The sequence below is a fragment of the Euleptes europaea genome, chromosome 5 (genome assembly GCF_029931775.1).
Source record: "Euleptes europaea isolate rEulEur1 chromosome 5, rEulEur1.hap1, whole genome shotgun sequence".
NCBI classification, from domain to species: Eukaryota; Metazoa; Chordata; class Lepidosauria; order Squamata; family Sphaerodactylidae; genus Euleptes; species Euleptes europaea.
The window spans coordinates 52,419,533-52,435,476 of NC_079316.1; the positions used below are offsets into that span (position 1 = coordinate 52,419,533).

General features: G+C 43.7%; 1 protein-coding gene across 1 annotated transcript; it reads left to right on the top strand.

The window, feature by feature from the left end:
- Window positions 1-501: 501 nt before the first annotated feature.
- On the top strand, window positions 502-15,732 carry ARHGAP19 (Rho GTPase activating protein 19). The gene is made up of 12 exons (XM_056849651.1): window positions 502-556; window positions 2,945-3,210; window positions 6,470-6,550; window positions 6,768-6,977; window positions 7,483-7,709; window positions 7,818-7,904; window positions 9,205-9,270; window positions 9,733-9,924; window positions 10,074-10,163; window positions 14,269-14,379; window positions 14,906-14,980; window positions 15,465-15,732. The coding sequence occupies exons 1-12, from the start codon at window positions 528-530 to the stop codon at window positions 15,519-15,521; spliced, it is 1,491 nt and encodes a 496-aa protein (XP_056705629.1). The 5' UTR covers window positions 502-527; the 3' UTR covers window positions 15,522-15,732.
- The last annotated feature ends 212 nt before the right edge of the window (window positions 15,733-15,944 follow it).

Sequence of the window (15,944 nt, forward strand, 5' to 3'; positions counted from 1 at the left end):
GAGGACATTCAGGTTTAAATCCTCACTTAACCATGGAAGATCACTGGGTGACTCTGGTCCAGTAATCTACCTCACAGAGTTGCTGGAGTCTCTTCAGGGTCTGAGAGCAGAACAGAGTCTGTCCAACAGCTGCTTCCTGAGACCCTTTTAGCTGGAGATGCCAGAGACTGAACCTGGGCCCATCAGTATGAAAAGCAAGTGCTCTGCCACTGAGCCATAGGCCCTTGTGTCTGTCTATCAAGGAACACGACAAAGGAAAGTTCTCCGGTCAGTGTTCTCGTTCATTGCGGGTGATGTAGCCAACCTCCCAGCTCCGCTTTCTCTGTCCCCTAACAAGTTACACAAGTGGCTTGATCTGAGTTCTGCCTTGGATCTGTATGAACATTGATGTTTCTGTGCCAAACGGACCAATAAATGGGGCTTTGTGTTGTTTAGCGTGCGTGGAATTTGCATAGGCTGTGCCGGAGCAGGCAGATCTGTTTCTGAAAACAAGGAGCAAGTTCTTCCAGCTGTATCTCTGCTTTCCAATGCCTCTCCAGAAGATTTCAGCACTTGTGTAAGAGACCTAACTTTTAATTTATTTTAATAGTAGGATCTATCAGACTTTCTGAAAGTTTGGAACAAAAGACCCTCCAATGAGCAGGTGCGCCTTCTTGTCCATTGACGGGTTCTTGAACGATGCTCGGCTTCCATAGGTTTTCCTTTATGTCTGGATAATGCTGGGGTGGCAGGAGACAGAGAAACAAGAGTTGTATTGGAGAAGATGTTGCCTCCTCTGTTTGCCTTCTGAGCTTTGTTGAATCCAGTTAGATTAAAATAGATTTCTGACCAAGTGTGCCTAGCAGCCGAACTGGCCATGGCTGGCATATGTGTTAAGGAAGCACAATGCCATGCAAGCATGAGGTCAATCAGCAGTCCTCTCCAGCTGCTTGTGTTGAACTGCTCCATCTTGTTCTCGGCTTGTGAAGCGTATCAAGCTGTGGGGAAGTTTACCAAGCAGCAGTAGAATCTGACTGCACCTGGCGGTTTGCTCTTTGAAGGGTTGAGGAAATTTCTTCCAGTGTGGTCTTGTCGACTTCGCTGCTGTCATCTGTCTATGAGTCGCACTATGCTGTTCCAATTCACAAGGCCAGGTTGAAGGCGTTTGTTGCACTTTCAACATCTGGCAAGAGGGCAATTTTAGTTAGTCTCTATGATAATATCCCACTTTGTCTAAATGGTCTCCCAATTCTTTCTTGTGAGCTCCAGTGCTATCACAATTGTATTTTTATCCTGTGTTCTGGATGTGTTTTTGCATAATTATATTTAATTTTTTTTAGTTTGCAACACTGTTTCCCTAGTATATTAACATTAATAAGATACCTTTTCCTGAACAGATGTTTTGGGGAGGAATAGGCATTAAAATTGCAAATGAGATTCAATGTGAGCAAGTGCTCACATTGAATCTCATTTGCAATTTTAATGCCTATTCCTCCCCAAAACATCTTGGTGACAGACCAAGAGAGGGATCTTGAGGTGATAGTGGATAGCTCAATGAAAATGTTAAACCAGTGTACAGCTGCTGAGAAAAAGGAAAATTCCATGCTGGTCATAATTAGACAATAAGCTGCTGCTATCATACTGCCCTTGTACAAATCTATGGTGAGATCACGCTTGCAATATTGTGTACAGTTCTGGTCACCACATCTAAAAAAGGATATTGCAGAGCTTGAGAAGGTGCAGAAAAGAGCAACCAAAATGATCAGGGGGCTAGAGCAACTGCTCTATGAGGATCGGTTAAAATGCTTAAGGCTGCTTAGCTTAGAAAAAAGGTGAGTAAGGGGAAATACAATAGAAGTCTATAAAATTATGCATGGTGTGGAGAGAGTGGACAAGGAGACGCTTTTCTCCCTCTCTCATAATACTAGAACATGAGGTCATCTGCTGAAGCTGGAGAGTGAGAGATTCAAAACAGACAAAAGAAAGTATTTCTTCACACAGTGCATAGTTAATTTGTGGAACTCCCTGCCCCAGGATATGGTGATGGCTGCCAACTTGGAAGGCTTTAAGAGGGTAGAGCTATCCTTGGCTACTAGTCAAAATGGCTACTAGTTGTGATGCATACCTATTCTCTCCAGTATCAGAGGAGCATGCCTATTATATTAGGTGCTGTGGAATACAGGCAGGATAATGTTGCTGCAGTTGTCTTGTTTGTGGGCTTCCTACAGGCAGCTGGTTGACCCGTATGTGAACAAACTGCTGGACTTGATGGTCCTTGGTCTGATCAAGCATGGCTTTTATTATGTTCTTATTAATATGTTTGTATAAAATATGTCTGTATAATCAGACTGCACCCCAAGAAAGCTAAAGTAAAACTGATGTGTCTTGTAATTAATTATAGCCTACGCAAAGCCATTTTGTTTAGGCTACTAGGATCCCGTTTGGGCCAGCTATTAGGCTAGGTGTATAACTTAGCAGCAATATGTTTTCATCCTTCCAGTGACATAAAATAAGGGAACACAACTTCCTTTTGAAAAATACTCTGATATACAGGGTCATAAGCAGTATACTGCAGTGTTTGGGTCTGATATTCATATGCAGCACTTGTACCCTTGAAAGAGTAATATGCTTTCCTGAAGAACTACCTCTGCTGGTTATAGAGTGTCAGAAAAGGACCAAGGAGACTCATGAAGCACCTTGGATGACCTTAGGATAGTCACTTTCAGTCTAACCTACCTCAGAAGGTTGTCATGTGGAAAAAATGGAAGCATGAAGAGCCATATATGCTGCTCTAAGCTCCATGGAGGGATGGACGGGGGATAGTAATAGACAGATTCTTTAGCTCCACCTGGTTTGACTGCTATATGATTATGCTTTTAGGTACAGGTGACCTTGATGTGTTGTGTTGACATACTTTGGCAATATACCTGCATACAAATTCATTTTCTTCCCTTGTCTTGCCTAGTGATGCCATTTGCAGTTTTGTTATCTGCAATGACTCCTCCCTTCCCCGACAACCGATCATTTTCAATCCAGACTTCTTTGTTGAGAAGCTGCGGCATGAGAAACCAGAGGTGTTCACAGAGCTCGTGGTCAGTAACATCACCCGGCTGATTGACCTTCCTGGAGCAGAGCTGGCTCAGTTGATGGGAGAGGAGGATCCCCAGCTGCCTGGTGGGACTGGCGTCACCTCGGGGTTTATCCGTTCCCTGATGTCTCTGAAACGCAAAGGTGAGGCCTTGTGTGTCCAGGTTTGGGGTTCTGTTATGTATGCCATATAATCTGCAACACATCCAGGGGTGTTCATGAGAAGCTAACATTTTTTTGGTCTAGTGAATCATAGAGATGGAAAGGTCGATGGAGGCCATCTAATCCAACCCTCTGCTCAGTGCAGGATCAGCCTAAAGTATCCCTGACAAGTGTTCATCCAGCTGCTCTTTGACGACTCCTTTGGCCAAGCTCGTTTGAGCTAACTATCAGTTTTGGTCCTTTCTGAAGAGATAACTACTCCCGTCTCTGCCGTATTTAATGATCTTATGCTATCATAGAGAGGAATATTCCGTGGCTGTTTAAGATCCCGAACAAGGAAATGGAAGTGTAAGTTGATGGGAAGACTTCTGTTAACTTGGTAGACAACCAGTCGCTCCCTTTTGATTTCCTTGCTTTCTTAAAATCTAGTCACAGCCCATTTGAGACTTCTTTCTTCCAAACGGAATTGAAATGTAGGGCCCTGGGATGGGGTAGCTAGTGCTACTTTTAAGGAATGCACTGTAAGATTGCTTGAGTTAAGGCTGCAGTACTCTTAACCTGAATGTGGGCACAAATGCCAGCCCAAAGATCTTTGTTTTAAACCTTCTACATCTTTTTCTGATTATTATTCCCAAAGAACCTTAAGGACATTAATAAGTCCAGAGGATGGAAGCTTTTTTAAAAATTTAAATAAACGTAGCCCAATTCTGCTGGCTTATGTAAAATCTCATCCATAATATGTTCTAGCATCGGCAAGTTTCTTTTTATGTTAATATGTTAGATGGTTGGATGCCATCTGCCATATTTTTCTGTTCCCTTTTTCAATTGGCCTGGTTAAATTGAAATGATTATATTGCTGTTTGGTCAGCATGAATCAAATATCAACAGTAAACTTGGGGGAGGGCTCTATTGGCAACTCTTTGAGTTCCACTGAAATATAAGTTCTTCCAGCCCAGATATTTTGCTGTTCCAGTTCTGCTTAAAACAGTTAATTAAAAAAGGGTAATAATTCTATACAGTCTCTACACCTAATAGAGGCAAACAAAGCTGACAGGCAGTTTTATACCAACATTTATGCACAGTAATATGAAAGTGCGCAAGCTATATATGTGGTTTTTAACTCCTCATAAGAGGCATTGTTAGTTTGTTACTACTGGAATTGGCATGAATTTAAAAAAAGATGTAGCCTGGAATACTGAGAATGACATGGGGAGGGAAAAAAATGAAAAGCAGCATTTGGTTATAGCAAGTTTGTCACTGACAGATTTTTGTCAAAGATTCTTGCAGCAAGATAATGACACTGACTGTGAACAATCTGAAGTAATCCTAGTAAAAATATGCGGTGAGATGAGTTGAACTAGTAAGAGAGAAATTAAATAAAGTTAAAACTCAATCTTCACTAAAAGCAGTTACCAGTCTGGACTGGTATAGGCAGTTACACAGATTTCATCTGTGAACCCATTCCAGAACTTCTAGAGCATCTAATGTACATAAAATATTGTAGCCATCTGCAAACTTTGTCATCATAGACCATGTTGTACTAAATTAAATCATTTTTATGCAGTGGCACTTCCTATAAAGCTATTTCTTTGTAGCACTCTTTGTCTTGGGTATAACTTTTTAAAATAAAATATGGGGGGGCAGGCTGGACGGTAGCTGTGTAACATGAATGGCCCCGCCAGCTGGGCTGGAACTGACGCACTGCTGCTGCGGGTGAGACAGCCATCTCCCAGCTATGTTGGAGAGCTATAAAAGGCCCGTATAGCTGAGGAACAGAGCCTTAGCAAAGAGAAAGCAGCTGCAGTTGTCCCTGGAGGAAGCCCTGACATGGCAGGCGACCCAGATAGGTTTCTTGGGATGCTCCAGAATGGGAACCCAACAGGTAGTCAAACTGGTCATTGGCAATCTTCTCCAGCTACTTCTTCGTACATAAGAAATGGTGGTACACATTGTCATTAGAACAAGTATTATCAAGAGCTCTTAGAGAGCTGTTTCACCCAGGACTCTGTTTTCAGGATCAGAACCAGGGTTAAAGAAGGTATCCCAACTTTTCCCGTAGTTATTGCATCTCAAGTAGATTGTAACTTTTCCAGCTGGCTCTTGACTGCTCCGAATGACTTGTCAATTACCTTCTTAACAACCCATAAAACAGTGTTTAATGAAGGAGACCTTTCCATCAACAGGACAAAAATATGGTGTGGTGCTCGACACACACTAGTAGAACATCAATCGCCGGTTGCTTGAATGTTCCATGGAGTCTCCAGATACCAATATAACTTTTCTTAGTTTTGGTAAATGTATCTCTTGGATTTCCTCTGGCCAAGAGTTGAGTTCAGGAAATCTGTACCAGTTTGCCAAGCCAACTCTGGTACTATGATGTGGCAGAACGGCTCTTTGATTGATGCATAGTTTCAAAAATTGGACTGTGAGCAAACTGTTGAAACCTTAGCCACAGGGGACAAGTTTCTCGTAATACGGATAGAAATTGCTGTGAAAAGAAACTCTGTAGCCACTCTGCAGAAGGTGGGATACAATGTATGATCAGTTGAAATCTCTATTGTTGAATAATGATACCTATGTTATCATTCCCATCTTTATTGCCTGTGGCATATGACAGAATTGAGAGTCAATCTGAAGTAAGCATGGATTGAACCCCCATTTACCTTTGTTGAACCTGAGAAATGTAACTTGGAGCTGGATGTTACACCTAAAACTACTAAATGGAACTTCCATGTACATATGAATAGCAGATAGATCATGATGTTAGTCTGTCAGTAGCAATAAAAAAGAGCAAGAGTCCAGTAGCACCTTAAAGACTAACAAAATTTCTAACAGGGTATGAGCTTTCGTGAGTCACAATATCTGAAGAAGTGACCTGTGACTCACGAAAGCTCATACCCTGCCAGAAATGTTGTAAGTCTTTAAGGTGCTACTGGACTCTTGCTCTTTTCTTATGAACAGTAGGTGAAGGGAGGAGAGAGAGTCTGATCAGCCAGCTTGACACAGGTTGACTAAGAAAGTCAAGCTGCCTACCTTACAGTTTCCTTTCGAGAGCACAGCAATTTTTTAAAAAAATTGAAGCCTAATGAGCTGATGAAGGGCATATGGGACAGGTCATTGGCAAAATGGGAGGGCTCGTAGTTCTGTCCTCTCAACATTGTGGGGAAAGGCCTTACGTGACTCTGATTCTCCCTGCCGGAGTATCAGTTGATGTGCTCATATATTCTGTTTTCATTTCCAGAGAAAGGGTTGGTGTTTGGAGCTCCTTTGACTGAAGAAGGCATTGCTCAAATATCTCAACTGATTGAGTATCTGCACAAGAGTAAGTAGAGTTTGGCTGCCTTTTGTCAGTGGGCTGGGGGTGCACATCTCCCCAGTCTTGTGAACAGAAGTGGCCCTTCCTAAAATTCTTCTGGCTGTCTTGAGTGGACATTCTCTCTGCCAGAAGGAACCACCAGTATTGCAGAAAGAGAAATAATGATGCTATATTGCATGTCTCATATTCTTGGTACCTTTCCATAGTACTTTTCCCTTCACAGATCTGCGGGTGGAAGGCTTGTTCCGAGTGCCAGGAAACAACGCCAGGCAGCAGATCTTGAAAGAAGCCTTGAACAGCGGGGCAGCGATTGATCTGGATTCTGGGGAGTTTCACTCCAATGATGTGGCCACTCTGCTGAAGATGTTCCTTGGAGAACTACCAGAGCCCCTGCTAACCCATAAGCATTTCCATGCACACCTCAAAATTTCAGGTGAGCCAGAGCTTGGGGGGAGGTGAGGGGGCTGTGGCTCAGTGGTAGAACATCTGCTTACATGTAGAAGGTCTTAGGTTCAATCCCCGGCATCTCCAGTTAAAGGGACGAGGCAAGTCGGTGATGTGAAAGTCCCCTGCCTGAGACCCTGGAGAGCCGCTGAGTAGACAATACTGACTTTGATGGATCAAGGGTCTGATTCAGTATAAGGCAGCTTCATGTGTTCATGGGTCTTGCAGCGCAGTAACTTGGGGTTTGTTTGTTCAGTGGTAAGACAGCAATGAGATAAAAGGTATATTCTATGCACATTGTAAGAGTGTCTCAGATTGAAGCCTCATGCTTTAGGATAGACTTTAGTGTTGAGGAAGAAGAGCGTGGGGAGAATTTGGAAAGGGGCACTTTGTTGAACTTGGTAGAGTTCCCCAGTTCCTAGAATCTGTTTGATATCCCCCCTCCCCCGGGCCTACTGTAAGCTACAGATGTTCTCCTAACTCTTGGATTGTAGACCTGATGCAGTTTGATGACAAGGGCAACAAGACCAGCATTCCAGATAAAGAGCGTCAGATTGAAGCACTGCAGCTGCTCTTCCTAATCCTACCGCCCCCGAATCGCAACTTGCTAAAGCTGCTCCTGGACCTCCTTTACCAGACGGCAAAGAAACAGGACAAGAACAAAATGTCGGCTCACAACCTGGCTCTTATGTTTGCACCCCACATTCTGTGGCCTCGAAATGTAGGTGCCCTTAGATGCTTTGGCAGCTTCTAGCACTAGAGGTGGCTGGTTTCTCTCTATCCATCATCGTTTACTTATTCTGCCCGTGGTGCTCTCTGTTATTGCTAGGTGACCACCAGTGACCTGCAGGAGAACATCGCCAAGCTGAACAATGGGATGACTTTCATGATTAAGCACTCACAGAAAATCTTCAGGGTAAGTGTTTCTGGGAGGAAATGGTTGATCTCCAGCTCTTGGTCAGACGTGGAGATGTTGGGAATGGGGGACATCCTGTTGCTTGTTGGGCCTCATTCACCATCCTGAAATACCCAGCATGGCGATTCTTTTTCGGCTGTTTTGCTAGGGATACTGTGTGTTATGTACCTGCTCCCTCTACTGGGCAGACTGTGCCTGGCACTGACATCTCTAAATAGGGGGTTATCTTTTAATAATAAGATCTCTTACCCATGTGGGTGTCAGATGGTGGAGGTGTGCTTACCCTTGGTGTACTTGGTGTACTGAAGTGTATCTAATGTAGGTTAACAACCTCGAGCAGGCTTTGAAAATCCATCTGTGCCTGATCAGTTCTATGATACCTACTTGGATTCTGAGAATGCCCTTTTCCTCTTGGCCCTCTCTAGACTCCTTTGGAGACTGGGCCATGTAAAAGGAGTTCCCTGGAATTACCTTCGTGTTTTTAGTCATCAGCAGAAGCATCCCTGGATCTGACTGTCAGCTCCTTATCTTGGGCCTAGGCAATTGTTTTAGGGCCAGACTTTGGCTTATATTTATTAATTTCATTTGTACATGTCCCGCGCCCAGGCTAGCCCCGAGCACGGGACTGCCCGGCAGCGCACTTACCGGGCAGGAGGAGGCGAAGCCGGAGGGGCGAAGGGACAGGAAAGGGAGCGGCAGAACACGAGCCGCCGATCAACTGGGGCGGGGCCGCAGCCCTCCTGAAGGGGAGGGTGGAGGGATGGAGCTGCCAGGGGCTGATTGGTGGAGCCCCTGTCAGACAGGAGGGGAGATGGGAAAGGGGTGGAACCCTGGAGGGCCTGGCTTGGCTATATGACGGGGAGGGGGTGGAAGGCCAGGGAGGAAGCGGTGCCGGGCGTCCCTGGAGCTGGGGTGGCTCAGAGGAGCAGGAGCGGACCATGGGCTGAAGAGGAGGAAAGGAAATCCTCTCAGGAGGCCCATTCTGAGGCCAAAGGAAGCCCTCTCCAAGTCAAGCCGGCCAGGCCGCAGGGCTAAGAGGCGGGGCCCGAGGGGATGGATCCTCACAGTTCACCACCTTCCTCCCCAATGGGGTCCCAAAGCAGCTTACGCTGTTCTCCTTTCCTCCATTTTGTGAGGTAGGCTAGGCTTAGAGTGTGTGACTGGCCCAAGGTCACCCAGCGAGCTTCCATGGCGTGAGTGGGGATTCGAACATGTGTCTCCCAGAAACTAGTCGAATGCTCTTAACCATTACACCATACTGGTCCTTGTCTGATTCCTCCTTTTCGTCTCATCTTCCAAGGCTCCATCATACATCCGGGAGTATGCCAGACAGTATTATTTGGGCTCCAGAACACATGCCTCCAAGGTAAGAACAGTGCACCACAGGAGGGAGCACATGGCATGCGGGGGAGGGGGGGATCATCAAGTTGAAAACTTCAGCAGACTTAGGAGAACAGAAGGGATTTTGATGGGGAAACCCGTGTCCTAAGGGCTGGAAGACTGGATTAGAAATGGATTTGTCAACAAGGTTGACAATTTCCTAATTAATATGTCCTTCCTTGTTAGTCTCTAGAAAACTGGGCAAACTCTCAATAAACTGTCAAAAGAGTAGATGTTAATACGTTGGAGGAGTGACGGTTGGACTCTCAACTATGAGGGAAAGATTCTGGCCCTGCCCTCCCACTGCTGGATGTGAGACTTGTAGCAGACTTAATATTATATTGAAAGAAAGGACGCCAACCTTGGGGGTGGGGGGTAGACTTCCAGGAGAGGATCAGCTTGAACCAAACAGGCCAATGATGAGCTGAATGTCCTTCTGACTTCACAGGATGACATGGACTTGCCCATGCCCCGGGGTTTCAGAGACTTCCAGCCCCTGAAGTTCAAGAGGCGGGGGCTGTTGGATCCTTCTGCCCACCAGGAAGAGACCCATCAGCACACAGAGGAGGCACTGAAAGAGCTGTTCCGCCATGTTCATAATATGCCAGACTCTGCCAAGAAAAAGAAACTCATACAACAGGTAGGAGATGGCCTTGGACTGTTCTGTTGGAACACAGAAGTGTGAATGGGGCTTCCTACTTGGAGCAAGAAAAAGGGGTTGGGCTTTGGAGTGGGTCATTGAACAACAGAACCTCAGTGATGGTGCTATTAAGATGTGTATTCCCCTAGTTTCACAAACACTCTGAAGCTCTCACTCCTGGAGGTACACCCACAACTCAGAAGCGGACACGTACCCGTTCTTTCAGCGGCCTCATCAAGGTAAGGTCCTTCTAACATTAGCAGTGCATCGTGTTGTGGGGGTATCATTCAAGATACCTTTCAGACCTCTTGGATTTGTGTCCCACCTGGTAGTGTATCCCTTCTGGCTTGGCACAATGAGTTAATACTGGGAGCTATGACCCAAGTTGGCATACATACGAAGGGCCCAAATGTGCAAAGGTGTCCCCTTGCTAGCATAGAGCAAACATGTGCATTTTGAGGACTTCAGTTCTTGGTCTAGCTTGTGTATACCAAGGTCCAGATTCAGGCCAACACTTGAAAGGAGGGGGAATAAGCTTCTTAAACAGATTTTTTTTTAAATTTAATAAACAGAAAAGAGTCCAAATTAAGTTAAGCAATTTGCAGAGCAAAAGGGGATTTACAGAAAGGAAAATGTACAGATAGATACAACACAAAACCTTTCCTTAGAAAAACTGCAAGATGTGGACTTCCGGTGATGACGCTGGGCTGATTGCCACGTCCTCCCAGGGGCTCCTGGGGAGAATCCAAGTTTGCGTGTAATTTGGGGTGTTTTACCGCACCCCAATCCAGCCCTTGCAAGTGGGCTGAGAAGCAGGAATTCCCTGCAGCCATATATGCGGTTTGATCTCCTGAATACTCCGAGAAAGCTTTATTAAGTCCCCCTGAGTTTCAGACGTTTGATCCCGTGGGCACGAAGGGATTGAAATCGCCAGCGCCCAACTTCGGCTTTAGAATCTACTCTCCAGCACCTTATAAACATCATAAGGACTACATCAAGATTAAAACCTCACCTCCAGACGCCCAAGTGAGTAGATAAGAATCCTTCACTTTTCACTGGCGTTATCGAATAACAGGGGGTTGAAGAAAACATTCCTGGTAACCGTTTCCCTCCCTTAATTGAACTGGATGATTTTGCTGCATGAGATCCATCAGACAAAGCAGCAGGAGCCTTATCAAACTGATCAACTTAAACTAAAACAACGAGCTTGAATGATTGACGTAAGATCTGCCAATCCGACGCGTTCTTAAAGGAAGGGGAGGGAGAAACCTTTGAGAATTTGCTTGGGGTAAAAAAGGTCCTCCAGCCACGTTTTACAACAAAGAGGATTTCTTGACCGGAAGACTCTGTGCTTCATTCAATATCCCTCTCTATTGTTCTACAAGCAAATTAACAGGAAGAAGGTCGTAGGACCGGAAATTCGTCTTACTCGTGTTACACCAAAACCATTCCTGAAGGTAACAACCATAGAGAAGAGACGATAGAAGGTCCGCAATGAAGCAACTCCTGGAATACTTCCTGGTTCTGCCGATCTAGAGCGTCTGGTAAAACTCGTTGGTATTTTCAACTTTAAAAAGTTATTTTAAGCTTAAATACTCACTTCTTCAACCCGAAAAAGATATTAAGCTGGTCAATGAAATATTCTCTATCAACTACATGTAATGGACTTCTGCTAGATGACCATCAATTTTTTAACTAAGTTACATATGTAAATGTCTGGAACCTCTCCCTGATCTGGCTAAATTCATAGCCCTGCCCTTATGAAATTAAAGGAAACTTTACAGAATTTAACCATGGAAAAAAAAGTACAGGACATGCTTGCTAAACATTCTGAGGCGACAATTAAACCAGTAAAACAGATATCAACACAGATGGCTCAACTGATTTCAATGATGATGACTCTTGACCAATCATCACAGGTATGTAATCAGAAGTTGGATCTGGTTACAGAAGATATAAAAGTCATGAAAATTCAAATGATGGCCACAAATACAGACATACAAGTAATAGATTCTTCTGTCCAAAAAGTCATGGAAGAATACAAGGATACAAAGAAGAAGACAGAAGTCCAAGAAGGTAACCAGTTGGTGACAAAGAGATCAGACATGCAAGAAATGGACTTTTCATCTAAAAAAGTCATGGAAGGACGTGTGGATATAAGGAAGAAGAGAGCAGGTCAAGGAACGCAGATTGAAGCCATGATGGAAATGAAGCCCAGAAAGAATTATTTTTGGACACGCACCCTGTCTGAGGAAATGAGAGAGCATAAAGAAATCCTGTTCCCATACCTGACTGACTTATTTCAGTTGCAGAAGGAAGTATTAGACCATGGTTAAAGGATTGATTTAAATATGATTGCTGGATTGGAAGGCTTTGACAGTGTGGATGGGTGGCATGGCTATTAACGATGTAGTGGAATTAAGATTTAGACATCATTTTGGGATTATGTAAACAAGTCCTCCTTATATAGACTATCAATTGATATAAAAGTATACTGGAATATGTGATTATTACTTTAAGGAAAACGTTGGAATGTACTAAGGATATTGGTTTTTTCTCCTTTTTTGTTTTTATAAGGGGTGGACTTGTGATATGGATCTGGGATATGATTTACACTGAAATAAGATCGATTTTAAACAGGAAATATCCCTAAAATATTGGAGAGGATGTTGTTTAATATGATTAAATTTATGTTATACTGGCTGCAATCTTATGCAGCCAAATGGAAAGGGACAAAGGTTTCAGAATAAAGGGATTAAATCATTTAAATGTTAGAACTGGTGGAGTTAGAGAAACTAGGGAAAAGGGGAGAATTGAAGGAATCATTGTGATAATGTATAAGATCTGGGAAAAATGGAAGGTTACTTTTTACTCTGATCCAGAATGTAAAATTTTATATAACATGAAACTTTAGAATGAGATTAATACTAGGATCAGAATATGTTAACGAAGGATAATAATACTTCATTAAGAGGTAGATGGAGGTGATGGGGAAGTCGATTTACTTTTTATGTTTAATGGTAATCAAGACAACAATTAATGTAATTGTGATTGTGATATTATTTTTACATTGTTGTTAAAATTATGAAGAATTTATAGTTTTAAAAAACCAATAAAAATTTATAAAAAAAAGAAAAAAAGAAAAACTGCAAGATGTGTTCCAAACCTACAAAAATGGGGGCTGAGGGATAACTTTTTATACCCTTTTGCCTGGGATGAGGAGGGGGGATGGATGTTGGCATTAGAATATGGGAATAATAAAAAGTGATCTTTCAGAGATGAGCCAGCCTGAAAAGAAATCCTTTGCCTACATGGTAGAGGAGAGTTTTGTCCTTTTGCATGGAGAGTGTCTAAAGAGTTATATTGGGAAGATCTGGAAGTGAGATATGGCCAGGTATTTGTCATGATTGGGGAGGACAGGAGTCTTCCTGTCCAGTTGTTGAGATATGGAGGAAATTGCAGAAATTGGCTTATTGTTTTGGAGATCTGGGTCATTAGTTAGGATCAGATTATCCAGAAAGAGGCTTCGAGGTCCTTGGGGAAAACTTTCCTCAACTGAATCCCTCTTAAGGTGGGTATTTGCATGATTGATATAGGAGCTGCCTTGCATTCCTTTCTGCCTTAGTGTTACTTACTGCCTTTTTATATCAGTTTCATTCAGGCTCTTTCTATCAACCCTAGGCCCAAACTGAGAAGTACACATGTACAGAAAAAGAGGAATAAGCTATGACAAAATGGGGGTCCCCAGAGGATTAGGGCCTTGGGAGCATCAGAGTAGCTTCCTAGAACTGTAGAATGATGTTGCTTAGCAACTGCCCATCTTCTTTTGGAGAATGGAAAAAAGTAGGACTGCTTAACTCTCCACTGAGTGGGCACTGAGCAGTTGCAGTGAGTATCAGAACAGGGATTTGTCTCAAGACTGCCATTTTCCTCCCTGGGAATTCACTCTGCTGTGGACAGAATACTAAGATGCAAAGACTAAATTGAGTAGTGACTTCATTTGGCTGTGATTTCCTCCTGCTGTACTTCATCTTGCATAACAAAGTCTTGTGGGACTAAAGCTGCAAATTATTCCCTAGTTCTATGGCTCTTGCTTTCCAGCTACAGTTTCACTCTAACTAGATGAGAATAAATTTAGGGAGGCCTTGGCTGCATTGGTAGTCTAGATACTGACCCAGACGAGTGCATAAAGCCACTGCTGGCTTGGGACCGTGGGGGGGGGGCGGGGGGGGGGGCGAAATGCACCAGCTTCCCTGGTGGAGAAAGATTAACATGCTGACCAAGTCAAAGGTGGAATTTAGAGCCGAACGGTTCCAAGATAACATTTCCCTCTCCTTAATGCAGCGTAAGGTGCTGGGGAGTCAAGTGTCCTTGGACAAAAAAGAGAAAGATACTGTTTTGGAACCAATGGGCACCAAGGATCCAAAGCATGGCAGTAAGGAGAATATCAAAGTGGTAAGGATTGTTGGAATAAATTTTTTTTTTCATTATGCTAATAGGGTCCTGACTGAGGGTTGCACTACTAGAGCGTTGCCTGCATGTTGCATCTTTCTGCATTGTTCTGACTTTCTAATCTTCCTGAGTATAGCAGGAAGTCTGGGATTAACACCAGACTTTAGAAGCTTTGCTAGGATGCCTCTCCCTGCACCCTGTTTCTTTCCTTCTGGTGTCCTGAAGATTGGATTTGATTCCTGTGCAACTCTTGGTCCATACTCTTTCCTTCAGAATAAAGAACCCTCCCCCAACATGTGTTTTGGGGAGATTAAGCTGCCCAGAAGTTTAGCTCTGACTAATTTGCAGTACAGCACCATACATCTGTGTGGCATGAGTAAATTAAAGTCAGAAGTTAATTTGAATTTACATGAGCCACTGCCCCTCAACCTGGTCCATCCTTGTTTGTTTTTTTGGAGTGGGGGAGGTCAGAGTTTCCAATGTCTTTTTTGGAGGTCAGAATTTCTAATGTCTTCCTTATTTTGTCCAGTTACAGAAATCTGGTTCCTCTCCAACACTCAATGTGATTCGAGCAAGACTCAAGTCCTTTGAGAGCAGGAAAGAGGTGAGTTAACTTTTTCATGCATGCATTAGAGTGTATCAGTAGCAGATACCAGTAATCTCATGTTTTCCACTTTAGCATGAGGTCTCTGTACCAACAGTGCATGCCTAAAAGCCAGGCCTATGTGACCACAGCCTGGGTGCAGCAAGTCTATTCCCAAACTACTGTCCAAGGAGCAGGATGGGTCAATTTAATCTGTTGCCTTTGGTATACTGCAGTCGTGAATGAAGTTTAAAGGTGAACGGTAGCTGCCAAATCTGCCAGAGTGGGCAGGTTCTATAGCCTGTACTAGCTCTCTTGGCAGAGTCTGTGAACTAAAGGGAGAGAACTAGAGAGACAGCAATGCTAAAAGAGTGGAACGTGAATTTGGGCTTTTCAAAAGTTCCCCAATAAAAGATAAATTTTAGCCAGCACAGACTTCTGGCGATATGTTTATTGCCCTCTATCTGCAGTACAGTACCAATCTATTTTCCTTCTTTTGACACAGGCCGCCTGTAAACGTACTCACTCTCATTGGTGTTCAGCGGAGGAGTCTTCCATTTGAGCATCCACTCGATGGTTTCCATATGCAGCAAAGACTTGCAAACCTGTGAATAATGCCTGCTCCCCCAATCTGTGAGCAAATGTCTGTGCCAGAGCTCCCTGATCCCTTTAACTCCACTCACTGGAGCCTGGCCAACTACTGAGTATCTGCTAGAACAAGACTTTCTTCCGTTGAGCATGGAGGAGGAAACCACTATCTGTCTGAAATGCAACTGGGCTGGACATTCTAGGTTGTCTTTGGAGAAGCCGTGCTTATATACTGCTTGTCCTCTCTATCACCACTTTGGGATTCAACCTGACTGGCCTATGTCTTCCTGTTTCTCGGTGGCTTGTTTGTCACCATGCTTTCAATGTTTGCTGTTTATCTCTCAATTGTATTAACATCCACAATGGAATCAGGTTTTCAGCCCTTCTTGGCAGCTAT

Coding starts and splice junctions, on each gene's coding strand:
- ARHGAP19 (XM_056849651.1), top strand. CDS start 528: ATGCCTCTCCAGAAGATTTCAGCACTTGT. Junction 557..2,944: donor CAGAAGATTTCAGCACTTGT/GTAAGAGACCTA, acceptor TGTCTTGCCTAG/TGATGCCATTTGCAGTTTTG. Junction 6,978..7,482: donor TGCACACCTCAAAATTTCAG/GTGAGCCAGAGC, acceptor CTTGGATTGTAG/ACCTGATGCAGTTTGATGAC.